Source organism: Solea senegalensis, linkage group LG6 (genome assembly GCF_019176455.1).
Source record: "Solea senegalensis isolate Sse05_10M linkage group LG6, IFAPA_SoseM_1, whole genome shotgun sequence".
NCBI classification, from domain to species: Eukaryota; Metazoa; Chordata; class Actinopteri; order Pleuronectiformes; family Soleidae; genus Solea; species Solea senegalensis.
Genome location: NC_058026.1, coordinates 21,936,108 through 21,957,638, shown reverse-complemented (window position 1 = coordinate 21,957,638; position 21,531 = coordinate 21,936,108). Strand labels below are relative to the sequence as shown.

The 21,531-nt window shown below is 43.1% G+C and overlaps 1 protein-coding gene across 1 annotated transcript in view; it reads left to right on the top strand.

The window, feature by feature from the left end:
* Positions 1-4,673: 4,673 nt before the first annotated feature.
* LOC122771024 (voltage-dependent T-type calcium channel subunit alpha-1G-like) overlaps positions 4,674-21,531 on the top strand; it is a 58,983-nt gene continuing 42,125 nt past the window's right edge. Inside the window, exons 1-6 of the mRNA XM_044028307.1 lie at positions 4,674-4,962; positions 6,987-7,282; positions 16,731-16,824; positions 17,016-17,149; positions 17,560-17,657; positions 21,295-21,454. Of these exons, the coding sequence (XP_043884242.1) occupies positions 7,011-7,282; positions 16,731-16,824; positions 17,016-17,149; positions 17,560-17,657; positions 21,295-21,454 (758 nt within the window). The 5' untranslated portion in view covers positions 4,674-4,962; positions 6,987-7,010. The remainder of the gene's footprint in view (positions 4,963-6,986; positions 7,283-16,730; positions 16,825-17,015; positions 17,150-17,559; positions 17,658-21,294; positions 21,455-21,531) is intronic.

The following is a 21,531-nucleotide window of genomic DNA, read 5'->3' as shown; positions in this document are numbered from 1 at the left end:
AAAATAAGTTAGACTGATACAGACAGTGATTTTTACCCAACAACAGAAAAAAAACTCCCTAAACACAGACTAATAACAGAATAACAATCAATTAATTAAATAAATAATATAATACCAAACCAATATAAGTAGAAAATAAAAAATAACAACAATAGTAATAAATCCCTCTGAGTGAAAATCTAACCTTGCTTTAGTCTCTGTGTGTGAGTCCATCACACTTTTATTTTTTTAAATATACACTTTATTAATCCCCTAGGGGCAATTCTTTCTCTGCATTTAACCCATCCTCTACTAGGAACCGCCCTAGAAGGAGCAGTGGGTGGCGCCCGGGGAGAAACTGGGGTTGGGTATCTTGCTCAGACCCTTTGACCTGGTGGGGACTTGAACTGGCAACCCTCCAGTTACAAGTTCCCAAGTTCACTTCCCACTTGGCCATGGGCTGTCAAAGACACTGTTGGCTCGGATCAGTCTGACATCCACAAAAAAAGTCATCATATTATGAGAATAAAGTCATAATATTAAAAAGGCATAATATTATGAGAATAAAGTCATAATATTAAAAAGTCATCATATTATGAGAATAAAGTCATAATGTTAAAAAAGTCATAATATTATGAGAATAAAGTCATAATATTAAAAAGGCATAATATTATGAGAATAAAGTCATAATATTATGAGAATAAAGTCATAATATTATGAGAATAAAGTCATCATTTTATGAGATTAAAGTTTTTTTTATCTAATGTATTATTATTAAATAGCAGCAGCACACAGATGTAACCAGCGTTACTCTTGCAGTCGACCACCAGCAGCCATTTCCTCCTCCACAAAAGATGATTTCCTCCAGCTCTGTGTGATTCTTTCTTCCAAACAAACTTAGTTTCTTTCACAAATGTCTCGATGCTAAAGATAATGTGGTGCTGAATGTGTCAAAAAAGATGAAGTATTTCTTTATTTGTGAAGCCCAAATCAAAATCCTCATCTTGTCGCAGGTCTCGGCTGATCTGAGACTTTGCTTGTCATTTTAGCCTTACTCTGTAATAATAATAATAATAAAAATAACAATAATCGTGCCACATTGTTAACATTATTATTTATTATTAGTGTGAAATACTTTGACACGTGTGTCTGAAACCTCAGTAGCTAAACTACTGTATATGGTGTGATGCCAATGTTATTTATGGAAATGATCCCTCAGATGTGTTTGTTTTAAATAATTTATTTGTCCCAAAGCGCTAAATCAACTGTTTACATTACAGCTTGGGCTATAATACAAACACAGAGCACAGAGGTAAAATGTGTGAGTTTCATTCTTTCACCCCTCGCCTCGATCTGCACCGTTCTTTGGCTCAGGTGTGAATTTCACCCTCAAGCTGACTTCATATTTATAGCGTTAATAGTGTGAACACACAGGGTGAATGCAGAAACGACTGCAGGTAACAACAAGGCTTCTCCTGCTGCACAAGCGACCCAAATGTTCAATATTTGCCTGTATTTGACTTTTCATCCATTCTAATGTGTTTCCCAGCCTGTAATGAACACTGCAGCCTCTCACAACCACTACTGTGGGACACTCGTTTGCTTTCTAAGGGAGATTAATTATCAAATGAAACATCCCCTGAACATTATTTGGAGGCCATATGCAGATATTATTAGCAGGAGAGCGATTAAGACTGGAGCTCCCCATAAGCTGTTTGCTTCATAGACCTACTGTACACTGTAGTTCTAATATTAGCTCCCAAAGTGCCATCCAGGGACTCCAACACGCAGCCTTTAGGGAATTTCATGCAGCCTCCAGAAATATTTGTGGTAGTTGGGTTTCAGCTCTGTTTCAAGTCAATTAAGATGCCTCTTCTACCCGTTCACAAGAAACTTTGTTTGTGTGAGGAACAACATTAGAACAATTCATTACATCTAATTACCACCTCATTTACAGGTTGAGATTTTGACCCACGATAGACGCAAGTGGGTAAATAAGCATGTGGAAGAACAACCGTCAAAGGTGTAGACACGGGAAAGTGGATTTGCTTGAGTTTCGTTGAGTCTACTTTCCTTTATCTATATATAATGTATACTATATATCATACTCTTGACATATCCAGTTTGTGGAACCACAAATTAGGAATGGGAATCGGTATCGGTCCGATAGTAGAATCCGATACGATCCAAGAACCCTATATATGGCAAGCTTCACGTATGCACAGACTGAAAAGATGTGAATACAAATCCGCAAAAGCATTTTTAGTGGAGTCATGTTTGGGCCGTTTGTTGGGGAGAATAAGATTTGTTACACATTCTGTCTTTGAAATGACTCAAATGACACAAAAGTGTTGTAAACAGCGTCATTGTTCATTTTTTAAACAGTCTACTCATCAATAGGTCCTTCTTGGACACGTATAGGGCATCAAAAATAATGCTAAACTGCACCAGTAATAACTCATCATGTGTGTCCTCTTGTCCTCTACAGTCTGTGGAACGTCAGCGCTCAGGATAGTTCAACGTTCAAACTGAACTTTGGAAGAACTGGCTTCAGTTGTTGTGCTGCTGACAAGTGATCTGCAGGAAACTTTGGAAAAGTAAGTATTGGCAGTTCCACTCATAATCACTTTGACACTAGTTTGTGAAACATACTGTATTTAAACTTTTTCAGTGTGGGATTTCCTATGTGTCTTTAAATGGTTTACTTTTTTGTAGCTGTTTATATAATGCAGTAAATGAATCATTAATGTTTTAATGATTAAACGGTGGTTGTTCTCCAGTGTGTGAGGTTTGGGGACTCGTAGGAAGTTAAGTTGAATATTGCATGCAAATGAGAAACTGCAGTATTTGAACACGGCGGCCTCTTTAGTAGACGACCTGCTCATTCTAATCTTAATTTTCACTTGATAATACATTAATAAGCTCAACATACTCTGTTGTGTTATAATTTGTATGTCCTTTTTTTGTTGTTGTTTGTTTGCGCCGCCATGTTGGCAGGAAAAGTGACATGACTCCAGTGTTGATTTCAATCCTTCAGAATTGCAACTTAAATCCACAGAGATTGAGAAATATATCCCAGAACCTGACAATGTTTATATAAGTGACCTTTAAATATCCCCCAGGTGCTTCAACAGAAACAGCTGAAAACTGACATTTTTTTCCAGACCTGCAATATTCTGACACTCTGCATTCTGGCAAAGAGACACATTTGTTGGTGTGCTGCCGTTTATATACGTCTATGGATTTGAAAACAGGGTGACTTCCTGCCAAAATGGTGGTGTTTTGATTCTGAATGCGGATTCCAGTTACTGTGTTGGTTCTCCGCCACACTTTTGGGCTACGTGAGTTGACACCTCTGCCGACTGTGACTGCGAAGCTCTTATATGGCAGCACTCTGTACACACTCACGGAGGAAAAAACAGCGTCCAGGTTGCTGGCTGGTGAGATAACCACTGGGCAGAGACAGAGAGAGAGAGAGAGAGAAAGATGTTGGGATGTTGGGATGAGGTGTACTGTGAGGTAGAGGAGAGGGGACAAGTCACATGCACTGACTTGCTCCGTCAAGTTATCCTGCATTAAGAATAAACCTCTCCAGTCAGAGCTTTCAAAATAAAACCGTTATTGGAGGAGACATGAGCAGATTATGCACATTGTTAGTCACAATTTGAGTTTTTCCCACGTTTCTGAGGCATGAGAAGAAATTTACAAAGTTGAATAACAATCAGGTGCGATGAGTTCTCCGTCTTCCACAGCTTGTGGTTCAATGCTGAAGCAAATCTAAACTTAAGGAATTAAACTTTACTCCACATAAGTTCAAATAGTACATTTTTTTATTATTACAAAAATCTGAACGCAGATGCAGATGCAGATTTTTGCTTAAAATAATTCACTTAAGGGGTTTATCAATTCTCAAATTCTACCCACTTTCCTGTCAGTTGATCGGTCTGAAATGAAAAGGGTCCAAAAAACTATTTTATCCACACTTGATTTGACGTTTTGAGTGCAGGTAAATGTCCCACAACACTGTAATAACGTGGGTGACAACATGAATATGCTTGAGGGGATTATCAAAGCAAGATAATCAGTGTTATAGAGTCAACATGGGCTTAATTAGCTACACATAAAGTATAAAGCTGTTATAGCCTTTATTAATGTTTTATTTAAATAGTTTTGTTTCATTTTTTTTTCTAATCTTACGTTTCTTTCCATACATGGACAATAATTTATTCCATGAATTTCATGTTTGGTAAAGATGCAAATGCAGAGATGTATTTAACGACAGTGACAGTTTTACGAACTGAATGAAACCCACAAAATAAAAAGCATAAACAACACACACGTTAAATAAATAAATAAATAAATAAATAAATAAATAGGAGAAACAACATCACAGCAGTACATCATTTCTTCCCTGATTACAACACCCAGGTCAGGCCGCACGTGCAGTTGTAATTTGTCATGTCTCGTGGCAGATCTGAGGTCACGTGACACAAAGTGATGACTGTGTGTCTGTTTTATCAGAGGAAACAATGTCCTGTCTGAGTCTTAATCAAAAAAGTGGTCTTCAACGACTCACTTCCTGTACCTGCTTTTATTTTGAAGGTGACATCCGGTGACATCTGCGGGCTGCCTCTCTCTGGCTGGCTTGACGCAGCTCTCCATCTCCCCGGCGCGCCTGAACTCCAGCACCTGACACAGAGCAGAGCGCGTCCGGCAGCCGCGGGGACGCAGACGCGCCGGAGATCACCATCCGGTCCTAATTAACTTCACTTTCGCAGTCTGTGAAAACTTCTGCGTGACATCCCTCGTGTGGTTTTTTTTTGGTCCCTCTTTGTCATCATCCGGACTGAGTTTGGATATCTGCAGGGGGAGGCGGCAGCGGAGCAGCGGGGCTGCTGTCAGATGGAGCACCAAGGCTGCGGGAGCTCCGGGCGCACGGCGGACCTGGAGTGAGTGACGCTGGTGGATGGACGCTGCTCCCCGGTAAGGACTGACTTTAAAGTTTTTGTCCCTTTTTTTGCGCTAATGTACTTTTTTCGGCTCTTTCCTCTCTTGTGCTGGACACTTTACTGGGTAAATGTCCGTGGCACAGAAGGAAAATGTCCACATCCACTAATGTCGCTCTTTGTCAATGGCGCCGTGTCTTCCACAAAAAAAGCAGGGAGAAATGTTGTCACAGGCAGTTAAAACTGGCTTCTAATACAAGATTAAAAGTCAGTGACCTCACCGTGTGCTACTTTATGACGGATGTATGTTCTACTGAGATTTGAGGCATTAATTAGGCAAATATTATTGCGACTTGTTTTGGTATATTTGGTATTTATGTGAAATACAGGTTCATGCAGTGTAATATGGACAGTTTTTCAGTGGAGTGCTGTGGCTAATTCTCTACAGCCTCTCAGATGTCGTCAGATATGTGATACTGATTGGCCTTCACAAGGCTGTAGCTTATACCACTGTACAAAGAGTAGAAAGGGAAAATGAATTTCCAGAGAGTGCTTCTTCTTCTTCTTCTTCTTCTTCTTCTTCTCCTGGTTTCACTGAGCGTGAGACACCTTGATGTAAATGCTCAGTGAAGAGTTCATGCATTTGTGATGTGGGGCTGCTGCGAATATAAACCTGAGCTAATTGGTTTCAAAGGTTCCTCAAGGTATGAATATTTTTTCTCTTTTGTCTGGTTGAGATTCAGCAGGATGATTTGATTTTCGTGCGGACAAGGGAGGCTCCTAATGAGTTTCTAAAATGTTTTCTGTCCCTTAAATTGTGCAGGAGAATAGTGTTCTCTCTGTTGTTTTTAGTGGTTTATTGATGTCCGTCCATATTGGATCAGAACAAAAAGCCTTAACTTGTGCATCTCTGGAGTTCTAACACAGTCTCGGCTACAGGCCCATAATGAAAATAGACACTGGCAGATTCAGTCCAATTAATTCCATTAACTGCAAACAAATACACTCACTTTCTCCACCAGGAAGTTGCCAGCTCTCCTGTTGTCCTGTCTCCGTGTCCACTTCCCAACATATTGGTTGCTTTGAAACTATTTTTTCCCAGAGTCCTTTGGGATCAAAAAAACAATGGAGCGAGCACACGGCGAACCAGTGGGGAGCGTTTGCTGTGGACTGTGTGACGGCGTGGACCGAGTCACATGCTCCAACTCCCATCCTTCCCCTGCCAAACGCCGCTGCGTGCTGCCCACTGAGGCAGAGACTGTGATGACAGTCATCAAATATGTAAGAATAAATGTAAAGCCAGGGAAAGAATCTGTCCCTGTGATCACGCTCTCATGTTAAACTGAGATTACACTTCCTCCATGATATTCTTCAAGACTACTCCACTCGCTCACTTATATAAGTTAAACCACGGACTGCTGCGGCTCGACAATGTCACTACCCTTCCCCGGGTTTTATCTTTAATTATAGCTCAGGGAAAAATTATAACTCAGTGGGCTTTAAGTAACACTAATCATCATGAGTGGAAATGAATTGTGCATGAAGAAATAAATCAGGCAAATGACAATATCGGCTCCCACACTTCCCTCCTCGCCACAGAGGATATATGAAACAGCCGTGTAAGCTACTTTCTCTCTGTATGTCCAGATTGTTTAAAGCCAGCGTGGATTAAATGCATCTGCAGTAATGGCTCCAGCTGCAGGATTACAGTGACGGGCTCTAAGTGTTTCCTGTTGTCTGGCTCTGACTCTGTGTTTGCACCTTTGCAGCTCACGTCTAATTCTCTCTGTTTCAAATCATTTGGATTTCTGCTTCCTGTGCAGGAATATACTCAGTGTGCTCTTATTGTTTTGAGACAAAGGGACAAAGTTTCTCTCTCTCTCTCTCTTTGATGCTTGAGGGTGAAGAGGTTTGTTCACGTCGTGGCAGTCCTGACAGTCACTGCACTTCCTGTTTGTTTTGAGAACCGCATGAGCCACAAGAAACACACACACACACACACACATGGATGTGTCTCTATGTCTCCAACAGTCTTGCTGATGTCCCCGAGTCCTCTTTCAGGTTCAGGCTGTTCACAGCACGGCCATGACGAGCACCCGGGAGTCCGACCTGCATGAGCAGCACAGAGGAGCGTCACGGGGGGACGGGAATGAGAAGGAGGAGGAGGAGGAGGGGGGGGAGAAGGTGCGCGTGTCAGTTGAGGGAGAGCAGAAGGAGCAGGGGGCGGAGGAAGAGGAGGAGGAGGACGAAGGGGACAAGGAGGAGCTTCCCTACCCCTCTCTAGCACCAGTGGTCCTTCTGGCTCTGACCCAAACCAGCCCACCCCGCTCCTGGTGCCTCCGAGCTGTCTGCCACCCATATCCTTCCCTGCCTGAAGCACGGCCATGACAAGTGTTCACGAGTGTGAGTGTGTGAGTGTGTGTGAGAGAGAGACGGCGTGTGTTTGTGTTTCAGCTCTGTACTTTCTCAAAACTCTTGTACCAACAAGGCACCGAGTGCCTTGATGTTTGCTCTACGTTTAAACACAAGGGAGATGGAATGAAGGTCAGTGCTGTGTGTGTGTGTGTGTGTGTGTGTGTGTGTGTGTGTGTGTGAGGTCTGAAGACCTCAGGTATTTCCTTGGACCCATTAGCTGCAGGAAAAGATGGCTAACATTTTCCCCCTGATTGAAGGTTTCCATAGTGACAAGCCCTAATGAATCTCCAGGGTTACAGCCGCCTGTCAGTTGCATTGTTAGCGGCCTCCACTTATACAGCAGGAGTCACAAATAGTAAAAACTCAACATCACCTCCTCGAACCTCGCTCTGCTTCTGTCTTCGTCGTCTCACATCCTCCCCCCACGTCTCTCACTCTCCTGCTGTAGATGTGACGGTGTTAGTGTGTGGTTGTGCGTGTGTGTGTGTGTGTGTGTGTGTGTGAGAGAGAGCAGCTATGAATACTCCAAAGCATAAACGTCAGCAACACCCCGGGGATTTGTCGAAGCTTCTCCAAATCGAACATTTTCCACCACTTTTAACTCCTTTCGTGCACGCCCGTGTGTCTGTGTGTGCGCGCGTGTGTGTGTGTGTGTGTGGACTCCTCCCCTTGTGCGATTGTCTGCTGGTTATTTTGCCGCCGTCAGCACTGTACACACTGTGTACTCGATCAAATATAAATACATAATTGCTGAATAAATAAAAATGCACAACAAGAGGAGAAAGGGGCGGAAAAGGAAACTACAAATGCCATGAACCGAGCTCCTCTGTAGCCCGCTGTGCTGTTACCATGGTCGCGTCCCAGAACATTGTACACTCACTGTGTCAGCACTAACTTAGTGGACAAACGCACACTCATGATCACACACACACGCATGTGAGCACGCACATACACAAGCGAGTGAGTGAATGCCCTCACACAAACGAGGGAATCTCCCATGGAGAGGCTCTTTAGAGGAATCACCTGGTTGCTTGGCAACAGCGTAGCTCTGCCCCGATGTTCTGGTTACTTCCGCTTGCAGTATTTGTTTGTTTTCTTGGTGTGTGTTTGGCGTGTCTGCCTCGCTTTCTTTACAGCAGCGCGGCTGTAAAGTGTGTTTTATGATATTTCTGCACTTTATACCTCAATCGTGTGTGTGTGTGTGATGTAACGTGGGTGGACAGGGACAGGTTATTGGACAGGGACACTAATGTGAGCACACTTTGAAGGGGTGGGGGCATTTTTTCCTGCGGTGAACACCCCTTTATAAACTCTCATTACATATAGCAAATGAATTCTTCTACTTCCTCCTCCCTCTCAGTATCAGCCTCCTCTGTGCCACGGTTACAGGAGAGCGTACATCTCCCCATCCTGCTGTGCATCAAATTTAATTCTGGACAAAAACAAGATTAGCTTCTGTCATTACATAACATTCCCTTGGATCTGGGTTGTTTCCTGAGAGGAGGCTGTGTGAGGGGCCCACTTTATGAAGTGCTGATCCTCCTCCTTCGATGTCGCGTACGACACACAAAGAGAAACATGTTGTCACATGTGAGCACGCACATAACACACACACACACACACACACACACACATACTCTGGACATAACTTATTCAGCGGTGCATGAAACATTCAGAGTGTTTCCTTTTGTTTAAAGATGAGAAAAGCTGATTCTGTCACTCTGACACAGGTACCTCTCTGTGCCTGTCTTTCCTCCTCAGTCTTCCTCCCTCTCATCCCCCTTTAGTCAATAGCAGTCTCATCCTCCTCTCTTTATCGCTCTCTCCATTCCTAAACTGCCTCTTAATTGGTTTGAGGTGCGTGTGTATGTGTTTGAAAATGGGGGAGGGGGAGGGGGGGCAATAATGGACAGGAGGAGGTCTTACCCAGTGTAACATGAGGCGTTGAAATCATTTTAGCCAATTAACATGCTTCTAGCCAATGTCTCCATGGTTACCAAGTGGCACACATTTAAGGGGTGGAGTCAGAGAACTTGACAGTAAGTTGGCCCACCTTCATCAAAGACTACACACACACACACACTCTCAAACACACTTAACTAGGTTATCTTTAATCAAGTCTGTGTGTGTGGCTTCCAAAGTGAAGTGAAAGGGCTAATGAATTATAGATCACTTATATGCCTTTAATAAAAACAGCTGTGTTGCCCGGTTGTGAGAAATCCTTTGGCTGGTTTTCAAACCTCCAGAATCTCAGTGGTACTTTGATAGCTCTTTAACTCAGCGGGAGGAAATGAAACACACACTGATAAAACAACTGCACACCTGGAAGGTCCTGTGACTTGACTCGGAACATTTGTAGAATAAAGGTCACGATTATCCTGATCCTGCAAAAAATCATTGCGATATACGATATTATTGCGATGACTGAAAAAAATGTGTTTTAATTTTCATTGTCTTTAGATTCTTAAACAGGTGCAGCCGTCTGTCTGCACTTACGGTGGTCAGGGACATCGCAGATGAAGTCCTGTTCCACCACAGGATCTTTTCTCATTTACCTGGGATTTTGAAATTTGAAATTACCCGAGGAAAGAAGTACCTACTCGTGATGAGGGACTTTTCAGATCAGCAGGAACTTTAGAGGGGCGGGGCTATGTGCTGAAGAGCGCTGATTGGTGTAACACATTCTACAGCTGTTTAAGCCAGTGCCGCTGCAACCGACCGCTAAACAAATTTATAAAATAAAAGTAATAAAAAAGGACATTTCAACAACTTGGCGTAAAGTGTAAAAATTATTATTTGCGTGTCGCACAATTGATGAGGCGGGCTTGTTGGGCGCGTTTCATGGCGTCATTGTGTGTGTTTGGCCTTCAACTTCTTCCTCTTACCGCCACCTGCTGGACTGGAGCCCCCCCGCGACCCTCCTGTGGAGGGTAAAGTGGTAGAGAACGCATGGATGGACTATGGTGGTGCACCAGGTCATCCATAATAAGCTCCACTCAATTTGAATTTGTGGTGACATTCGAGGAAGACAGAAGTCTTCAAAGTAGAGCTGCTGCAACTAGCGATCGATTTCATTATTGATCAATCTGTCTCGATTAATCGAATAGTTGATTTGTTCACATAATCTCAGAAAATGGTGGAAAAATAACCTCAGAATGACGACATCCTGTCTTCTTTTTGCCATAAACCATATATTTTCAGTTTACCCTCATACAGTCATACAGGGGAACAAAAAAAATGACATTTAAAGGATAATTGGATAATTGATAAAAGGATAATTGATTGTCACAATAGTTGGTAATTAAAGTATCTGATTATACGTGGATTAACAGATTAACAAAGTCATTCAGATTAATTATGAGGACATCTGCACTAAATGTCATCTCAACAACTTCAATTTGGAATTCGACCACGGAGATGAACCGACCATCTGACCGTCAGATGGAACCAGCTCTGGTCATTAATAAGCACGTGAGGGTTTCTCACTTTGTCATCAGCCATAATCCATTCACGCTGCTGTAAGTGATTATTAATAATGTAGTAATGAAGGGGCTTCTGTTCACGCTCTCTGTCGAGCGGTCGAACGAGGAGAGTTTTACCTGATGAGCCTGGAGCGTCGAGCAGAAGAAGCTCAGAGAATATACAGCTAACAGCTAAATGGATTTTTACAACTTGGCTCAAGTCTTTCTCCCTAATGGATTATGAATGTGATATATGAACTAAGTGATGAGACGGCGGCGGCGGCGGTGGAAAAGCACAACCTTATTATGCTTTTTAAGAATGAAGACAGACAAATAGATAAAAAAAAAAAATGTAAAACCGTGCCCTGCACTGGACTGCCGCCTTTCGCCCGATCTCAGCTGGAGGATGAAGCAGTAGACGATGAATGAACGGATGAAATAGAATAGTCTCCGTCTTGTGTGTGTGTGTGTGTGTGTGTGTGTCCATCAGTCCTTTTAAGTTAATGAACGTTTCATATGAAAATGGTCCCACACACTGTGGCCTTAGCATGTGTCTCCCCACCAACTGTTCAGGATGACGACAGAGAGATCAAGGAGATGTGATCTGATTTGATTTATGATGTCTGCCTGACCTTTATTACCTGTGTTGGCACTCGACGAGCGCGAGTTCCAGAGCGAGCGAGCGAGCGAGCACGGGAGACAAGGAAGGGGAGGGAGGTGGTGGGAGTGTATGTGTGTGTACTTGTATCTGTTACCTCTTTGGGACCGTTTCTGGCATACAACACTGACCTTGTCAGGACCAGTAGTCGTCGTCATGGAGACCAAAACTTGGTCCTAATGAGGCAGAGCCTCAATTTCTGAGGAACGAGGTTGAGGTTAGGGTTAGGTATTGAACTGGTTCTGCTTTGCTTCGGGCTGTCCATGTGAACGTCATTGCTGCGTGTCCTGAGAAGAATAGCTGCACAAACCTCTGTCCGTGTGTGTGTGTGGGTGTGTGACGAGATGAGAGGATGAGGCAATTAGGGAGGGAAGGCAGAGTGTGGAGGCCACGTAACATTCGCAGTTGTTTACACTCAAAAGCTTGAATTTTAATCTCTCAAATCCTGGTATTTAACTTGTGCTTTTAGGCACCGCATCATCTTCTTCACCTCGTCTCTACCTGCCCCCTGTGTGTGATTCCCCAGCCTCTACTTCAGCTGTCACTCAGACTCTCCGTCTCTCGGACAATGTTAATTATAAGTGTGGCTGTAGTTTCTCTGTTGGCTGAGTCTCGGGTTCCTGACACAGAGACCAAAGCTTTACCCGGCGGCAATCATATAGAGAGGGGAGGGCACCGAGCAAAAGCAATTCAGAGACAAAGGCGAGTGTATGTGCATGGGTATGCATGAGAAAAGACAAAAAAAAAAAAGATATGCGAGAAATGAGATGAAATGGAAAAGGGAAATTATACAGCACCATATAAAGGAAGATGGAGAGACAGAGAGGAGGAGGAGCAGAGCAAAGAGGAAAATAATTGGGCTAAAGAGAGAGGGGGGAAATCCTGTAGAGGAGAATGAGAGACGATGGAGGGAAAGGTTGAGTGTGAGAGTGGATGGAGAGAATGTTTAAAAAAAGGAGAGGATGGACGTTCCCTCTGTGTTTCACTGCTGATGGTGAATGATGGGCCAACTGTGGAAAAACTCCCGTCTCATCCATCACTCACACCTTGACCCTGCCCTGCCCCTTGTTTAACTATGCATGCGTTTCCCTATGAGTGCGCCACAGTGACTGAGTGAGTGTTTTATGGACACGCGGGCTTATTTAAGCTCCTGTAACTTTTACAGATAGAGCAGAACGACTGTGACCCTCCGCTGCGCTGAGGAGGCGAAGGACGCCTCAGCTGGGAGTCGTGCAGAGGGACGTCATTTTCTGTAACGCGTCTGTGTGCAGTTTTTTTTTTTCCATGCGCGTATTAATTGTGTTGTCTTCCAGTCCAGACAGGATGCAAGCAGATTGTGAAACTCAGGAGTCAGTTCCCACGGTGAGATAGGGGTTCCCATGGCAACCATCGCAAAGGGAGGACACTGGATTACCCTTTCTTTCTTCCCCTCTCTCTCTCTCCCTCCCTCTCTTTCTCTCTGTCTGTCTCAAGGGTGATAAAGGATTGTACTCTCATTAATTTTTGGCCCTCTCGAGAGCAGAGTGTCCACGTAGGGGACTCTGTGTGTGTGTGTGTGTGTGTGTGTGTGTGTGTGTGTGTATGTACCCATGTGCATGCTCGGGGCTTTGTTATTTATGCGTCCTTGGCTCTTGAATACATTCCTGTCATCCATTCAGCAGTTTGCACATTTGTGCTCAGATGTGTGTGTGTGTGTGTGTGTGACTCCAGCACAATATTTTCTTTAACTTTCTTCCTGCGACGGCTCTGTCTCTGAAACCTCTCCACATCGCACTTAAAGACTGCAGAGTAAACTGACTTCAAATGCCTCGCCAACCATTTCACGGCAGCCGAGTTGATTTTGTGTATTAAAGCATGTCAAACTTAATTACAGTTGATGTGTTTAAGCTCGCGAGTTTTCAGCCTCGATTCCTAGAAAGTTAAAAAAAACACGTTTATTTTCTGTCTCAACCTGGTGTTAATAAATTAATCTTTTTTATTGAAATAAAGAGGGGCCACATGGTTGGTGTCATGGTTAGCACTCCTGACCTGGGTTTGAGACTCGGTCTGAACAGGGTTCTTTGGAGTTTGCATCATCTCCTCCCTTGTGTGTGTGTGTGTCTGTGGGTTTTCTCCGGGTTCTCTCCAGTTTCCTCCCACAGTCTAAAAACATGCAGATTTGTGGATTTCACAAATTGGACTCTCTAAATTGTCCGTAGGTGTGAGAGTGAGAGAAAAACAACCGTCCACTCTCACATTCACACCTATGGTCAATTTAGAGTGACCAATTTACCTAATCCCCCATATTGCATGTTTTTGGACAGTGGGAGGAAACCGGAGAAGAAAAACCCACGCACACACGGGGAGAACATGCAAACTCCTGGGTCTTGAAGACTGCTAACCACTACACCAACCGTGCGGCCTAATTGGGAACATCATTTACAAAAATTTGAGACCTGTAACAGCTAATTGAGCACATTAACTTGTCAGGAGTGTAAATCAAGTGAGAAGTACGCTCAATTTCCCATAATATTCCATTCAAATACATTGCAACCAGAGGAGTTGAGTCTCTGGTGGCTACTCAGTATAATGTTCCTTCTGGGTTGGCTTCAGTGGTTTGAGTGATTAGAGCTGAGGGCACACATGAACTTATGGTTGTCCACTTGTGGTCAGATCAGATCAGTCATGGGGGGGATAAGATCATCTTAGCTCCACTGATCCATGATACACAGAGACTGAGCTGGACGATGGGGATGTGATGACCAATCCATCCATCCATCTTTTACCGCTTTATCCTCCACATGAGGGTTGCAGGGGGGGAGCGCTGTGCCAATCTCAGCTGACATAGGGGCGATAGGCGGGGTCTCAACCTGGACAGTTCACCAGTCCATCACAGGGACACGTAGAGACAAACAACCACACACGCTAATGTCCAATTTAGCGGAAAACCCGGAGAAAACCCATGCACACTTGAGGAGAACATGCAAACTCCATGCTGACTGGGTCGCAAACCTGGGTCTTCTTGCTGCAAATGAGTGCTAACCACTAGAGCTGAAACAATTAATCGATTACTAAATCAATCGACAACTATTTTGATAATCGATTAAACGGTTTGAAGCTTTTTTTAGGATTAAAACCAGATTTCTGATTGTTTAAGCGTCTTAAATGTGAGCGTTCTCTTCATTTCTTTGCTCTGGATAACAAAGAAATCATTAAAAGTTAATCATTTTTGTTTGTGGACCAAACAAGACATTAGAGAACATCATCATTTCTGGGTTTGACGAACACCGGTCAACTTTTTTTTAAGGTTTTCTGATATTTTATGGACCAAACGATTAATCGAGAAAATAAAAGGCAGATTAATCGATTATGAAAGTAATCCTTAGTTGCAGCTCTTTTCATAATTAATGAATCTGTCTGTTAAGTTCTCGATTCATCAATTAGTTGTTTTCTCCGTAGAACGTCAGAAACCTTGAAATGAGGCCGTTCTCAAATGTCTTGTTTTGTCCACAAGCCAAAGTTATTCTGTTTTAATGATTTCTTTGTTTGCAACCAGAATATATTCACATATTAACTGAAAAACCAGGGGGATTTTAATTATTTAATAAATATATATTATTTAGTGGTAATTCATTTAGTGATTTAGTGCAGTCTTACTAGACACTGAACCTCTACCCCATCACGGTTTCTGCTGGTTACTGCAGGCAAAACTACTGACTGGGGATGACAATTAGAAGATAAGCCAAGTAAATGAGTAGAGAGAGACACATAATGAATGCAGATGATTCCACACGGGGCACATGAGGTCACTGCATAATTTGATGAGTCTGAAAATGGCCTGCACACTCACCATATCTCAGTGGGAGGTGTTAGACAGTACAGCGCTCTCTTCCTCCACCAGCACCAGAGCGCCACGCCAAGACTCGTGTTCGTGCCTCCAGCAGGGGTCAAGGTCACAGGTCACTGGGGCCACTCTGTCGCTTTTATTGGTACAGCATTGAACCTTCACACTGGACGTTGTTTTCTTCTTTTCAGTCCGTCGTCTGTTTCCCGTCATCCCGTACGTCATCGCGTGTGTGTGAGTGACCGTTTGCTGATTTGTCGAAATGAGTACAGCCGATTGTTAATATTAGGGTGCTGTTGTGTATTTTAAATGAACAAAAATTGCTTTTTAAAAATCAAATAATCTGGGATTATCAGTCTGCCGATATGAGAGTGTGAAGAGTGTGCAATAACCACTTTCGTGCCAAAGAGATTAACACTAATGCCTCACAGCAAAAGTGTCCTCAGTTCTGTGTGTAGTTTTCATAATTTCCCTCTTGTGTGTGTGTGTGTGTGTGTGGGTGTGTGTGTGTGTGTGTGTGTGTGTGCGGGCGACTCCAGCTACAGCAGTTAATCTAACCCCATTGTTCATGTCTTTGGACTGTGACAGGAAGCCAGAGTACCTGCAGAAACCCAATGCACACGTGGAGAAAATGTGCAAATCTCACAGAAAGGTTCTAGCCAGTTGGGATTTGAACTAAAAACCTTTTAACGTTGCTCATATGACTGATTGTCATATGAGGTAGTGGGTCCAAGGTGCGGGATTAAGGCTCCAGTCTCTTTGGAGGCGTGGGTTTGAATCCCACCACTGCCAGGAATTCATTATGAGTGTGTTGGTGTTAATCTCACAACATCTTCACTTGAACTCCTGTATTCCAGTGCCTGGAGCAACTCTGGATGTCTATGCGGTATATTTGTCGCTGCTGCCGCTGCTGCCGCTGCTCTTTTGCTCCTGAAAATGTCCATGAATAATCCCTTTAAATGCACTCAACTGAAAGCCGGGACTCTTCAGTATGAAGAGACACACAGAACTTTGAAACAGCCACAGAGACTGTTGTGTTGATGACATATTTGACAGATGTAGACATTGGAAATGTGGTGAAGTATTATCTTCACTGTGCATTTTGACAGGAAGCATGCATGCACAGCTTGTAGAGAAAATAGGCATCCAGTGCTGCCCAGCACCTATTTGTTTCTGATATAATGTGTAAAGCTTGGACTGCTCAAACGGCAATTTATCAAGAAGATGTAATCCGATGTGAGCCAATAAAGAGCTCAAGTGAAATGTGTGTATTTGTGTGTTGACTCTAGAACGAGAACGTGCTGCCTTTGATATATTTTCTTTAAATCACTGCCCATGTTTTTGGCGTATAGCTCTCCTGTTGAAGCAAAGTGTGTCTTTGTAAGAAGTTGTTAATAATCATTAAGAATCACAGTCAGTATGACGTTTGACCCTTGACTTTGTCCCACATGGTTTGAGCGTGTGAGCATTCTTGCAATCCTGCTCAACTGTGTGACTCTTGGGATGTTCCAGCCTTGTGACCACACCCCCTTCTTCCTGCAGGTAACACACACACACACAATCTGGAATTACAAGCTAATTATGTTAAGCCTTGACTCATTATTATCTTGGGCCTGAAAAGTTTTCACTGTAATTTTTTTCACTCAATCACTGTTCGCTAATCCTCTGGATTTGTGTGTGTGTGTGTGTGTGTGTGTGTGTGTGTGTGTGCGTGTGTGCGTGTGCGCGCTCAGGCTCTAGATGATGGGATCTTTGCGTTCTTTGCTGGGGAGATGGTGATGAAGATGGTGGCTCTTGGGGTCATAGGTCAGAGTGGTTACCTAGGTGACACATGGAACAGACTGGACTTCTTCATTGTTTTAGTTGGGTGAGTATTTGACAGATGCACACACACACATGAACATTCACACACAGATATCTGACATTAAATATGAGCCAAATGTGTGTGTATGAGTGTGTTTTGTGAAAAGCGCAGACACTTGTTTAATGCCAGTTAAATGTCAAGCGTGTGTGTGTGTGTGTGCACGTGCTCAGATGCACTGATAAAAGTGTGTGTTTGTGTATGTGTGTGTGTGTGTGTGTGACTGCTACACAGAATGACAATCGCATCATTTTGTCCTGAGAGACAGCGACCTCTGTGATTGGTTGATTTTTAAAGGCTATGTATCGCAGAGACCATGTGCTGTGTTCTGGTGGATTCCCAGTAGACATTTAGGATTTGCCAAGGTCAGGTTTATCAGATGCCAGTGACACAGCAGTGGCTTTCCCTCTTCACAGAATGCTGGAGTACTCCCTTGACGGACACAACGTCAGCCTGTCAGCGATCAGGACCGTCCGGGTTCTCCGCCCGCTGCGAGCCATCAACAGAGTTCCCAGTGAGTTCTTGTCTTTTATCCTCTGCACTCAGAGAGATTTTTGTGGAACACTTTTTTCATTACAGTGGCTGAGTGACAGCACACTTGAATTTGAATGAAACGGTGAGAGTGAGGTTAAAGTGCTGACTTTAAAGGTCTCTCCTGACTTTTGGACAATGCAGCGGGTCAAAGTGTCAAACAGATAGAACTCTTAACTTTAAAGCACTCCAGATTTGGGCTACATTCACACTAATGACGTGTTTTATTAGTGCTGCTGGTCTCGTTTCAGGCTTAAAACTCAAGGGCTGCATTTTAGAGACATCTGGATATGAGGATGTAGACGACCATGATCACTATCTGATGCTGTCTGATCAGTTAGACTCACCTACCAGCAGTGAAGCCAACATGGAAACAAATTACAATCTTACTTTTCTCTGTTTTCTTATTTGTTTCACTCATATCCATCCATCCATTTTCTACCACTTTATCCTCCACATGAGGGTCGCGGGGGGATGCTGTGCCAATCTCAGCTGACAGAGGGGGCGATAGGTGATGGACAGGTCGTCAGTCCATCACAGGGACACATAGAGACAAACAACCATCCACTCACACACCTCAATTAAGAGTGTCCAATTTACCTCATCCATCATATTGCATGTTTTTGGACTGTGGGAGGAAGCCGGAAGAACCCGGAGAAAGACCCTTGTTCTGACCGAGTCTTCTCGCTGCAAAGGCAAGCGTGCTAACCACTACGCCAACCGTGTGGCCCTCACTCATATCCATTCAAGGAAATAGCAAAGAAAATGAAAGTACATGTACAAGTGAGGCAGAGGAACAGAGAGGTAACGAAATGAGGTTTGCATCTCAAGTGCATGTATATATGTATATATATATATACATATATATGTGTATATATATATATGTGTGTATATATATATATACATATATACATACTGCACACATATATATATATACATATGTACATTGTTGTGTATATATGGATGGGTGGATTAGTGGGATGCTCTATAAATAAGTGTAAATATAAAAAAAACATTTATAACTGTGAATATAAATGAGCGCTATAAATATAAATATATTGTACAGATTATTATATACAGATAAGGTGCAGTGAATACACTATATTTATAGACATATGGATAAATGCTAATAAACAGATTTACAGAATATTTGACAGATTATGGACATATTTTACAGGTTGACAGCTTATTTAGGTATTCTATATAATAAATAAACAAGAGAAGACATTCTTCCGTGGGCAGAATTCAAAAATGTGTGTGTGTGTGTGTGGGGGTAACTGGTGTGAGGTGTTGTGCAGGGGGGTCAGTGGGGGGCAGAGTTCAGAGATCGGGGGGCAGAGTTGAGAAGGCAGAAGCTGTTCTTCAGTCTGCTGGTTCTGGTCCGGAGGCTTCTGAGGCGTCTGCCGGAGGGCAAGGGGCCAAACAGTCTATGGGCAGGGTGGGAGGAGTCTTTGAGGATGCTGCGAGCGCAGACAGCGTTTCCTCTCAACGTCCTCAAATGCAGGTAGTGGAGTCCTTGTAATGCGCTGTGCCTCTGTAGTGCCTTACGGTCTGTGACGGAGCAGTTTCCGTACCAGACTGTAACACAGTTCGTCAGGAATGGTCATTTGACTAACATTAGGACGTTTTCAGGATTTCTGACATGAAACTAAAGCGCTCTGTGATCATTTCCCCTTTCAAAATACTATTATAAAGTGCGGTTTTATGCAGAATCTAAATGTGTGTACGTTATTTGATAGTATATATTGATAGTGGATAGTGGCTGCAGCATTGACCCGACCTGATCACATGATTAAAACCATACCGAGGGCATGAAGAAGAACACGGAGCCCCTAAAACAAGTAGGAAGTGTGTTTGGCAGAGCGTCAGCAGAAAAAAAAAAACCAAATGCCTGCTGGCGTTTGTGGGTGGTAGATTTCTAGAAAATCACTGACTGAACAATATCTCAAATATGATGACTGTGCATTGTGCAGGTTTGTGTGAGCCTTTCCAATCGGCTTTCTGTGCCCTTTAATTGGTGGCCAATTATAAGAAAAAAAAGAAATGTAAAACTTCTGTATTGTTCTTCGGATGTGGAAACTCTCTCAGCTAAAAGTCAGCAACCTCATTAGTCACCGCCGCGACGCGGAAAAATGTGTTGCCGTCCTTGTGCCCTGTGACGACACTGTAACTTCCATTTAATCTCTTTGACTTCACAAGTTTTCCCAGCTCTTAACAACTGCAGCCCTCTGTTTGATCAGGATCAGGACACTGTGGCCAAAGTCATTGAAGTCATTATGATGATATCTGGTGTTGTACCCAACTCTGCATGTGTTTGCTTTGCGTGTGCGTCGCAGAATGCGTTCCCTTTAGACGCCTGCGTTATCATCTTCAAGCATCTCATGCTTCGCCGCGACAATCTTCTCGCGGACACTCACGTGTTGTTTCTGTAAGACATGCACGCTCCTCAAATAGACTGTTTACATCTAGTAGTCGTCCAGTTTCCTCTGTGAAGTCAATCAGGAAGCAAGAAGAGTAGCACCTAGGGGTTCTGTGTGAAATGATGATGTCGATTTTGTAAATTCTGACCCAAATCGACAATAAAGCACTGCACAAATGAGTGGACACCAGGGTGATTGACAGCTGTATCGTCCAATAAGAGCCTGGTTGTAGGTGACGTTTCTGAACACCAAAATGGCAAATCTTTAGGCTTCAAAATGGGAGTTCAGATTCTTATGACTGGTTGCCACTTGTGTTCACTCATTGAACATAATCTTTCTCCACAGTGTCTGTATCTGTAGAATATGTCACAAACACAACACATCCTGTGCCCGTTTCACAGTAAAATGAAGCCATTTATTTTTCTTCAAGACTTTTATTGTGAAATAATTGCCACAGATGCACAACGTTATTACACTGTAGAGTCCTTGCATTGAGTTTAGTGGTGAGGAATATTTTAAAAGGGCACTGAAGTGCCCTCTAGAATGTGGGAGTAGCGATAATTGTGCAGAAGTCACAAAAAAGAACGTTTGTCTTCATAAAAACAAGCCAAGCAAATGTTGAGCTGTGACATTTTCCCCAAATTTTCAAAATTCAACCTAAAGATATTGAGTCTTTTTTGTTCAGGGTTACATAGTTGGTGAAAATGAAAATATTGCTGATAGGTTGTGCTGAAAAAAGGATATAAGACAAAAGGATATAGTATTACACATTCTTCTAGCCTCTGTATAGTATATGTTTTAACATAGTAATGGAAAAATAGCAGCCTTAATGCTCTGAGTTCTAAGGGTTAAACCCAGTGACGCAGCACTGCACACACATCCAGAGTGAACCAGGTAACATCTCAGACGAGCCATTTTTTGTCTTTTTTGTTGTTTTTGTTTTGTTTTTTTTGAACTTGGGACAATTAGACCGAGTTTCTCCACTAGTGGAGAGTGTGTTTGATGTAGCCGAAAGTCTAGTGCAGGCTCATTATCAGTGTTTGCCATTCACTTAATTGCACTGATCTTGTTTTGTGCAGAATTCATGGAGAGATTCCTCCTGTCTGGCCAACACTTCCTGTGATTGACAGTCACATGTGGTGATGTTTATGTTGTGTTTTTTTTGTATGTTTGTTTATGTGTGTGTGTGTGTGTCGGCAGGTATGCGCATCCTGGTCACCCTCCTCCTCGACACACTTCCCATGCTGGGCAACGTGCTGGCACTGTGCTTCTTTGTCTTCTTCATCTTTGGCATCATTGGCGTGCAGCTATGGGCGGGGCTCCTGAGGAACCGCTGTTTCATGGGAGAGGATGTCAAGATGTGAGTTGCCATAGTAACCGGCAGATGTCACAATGAGCAATACTGTGGCCTCATTACGCTGAACCCTGTGTCAAAAG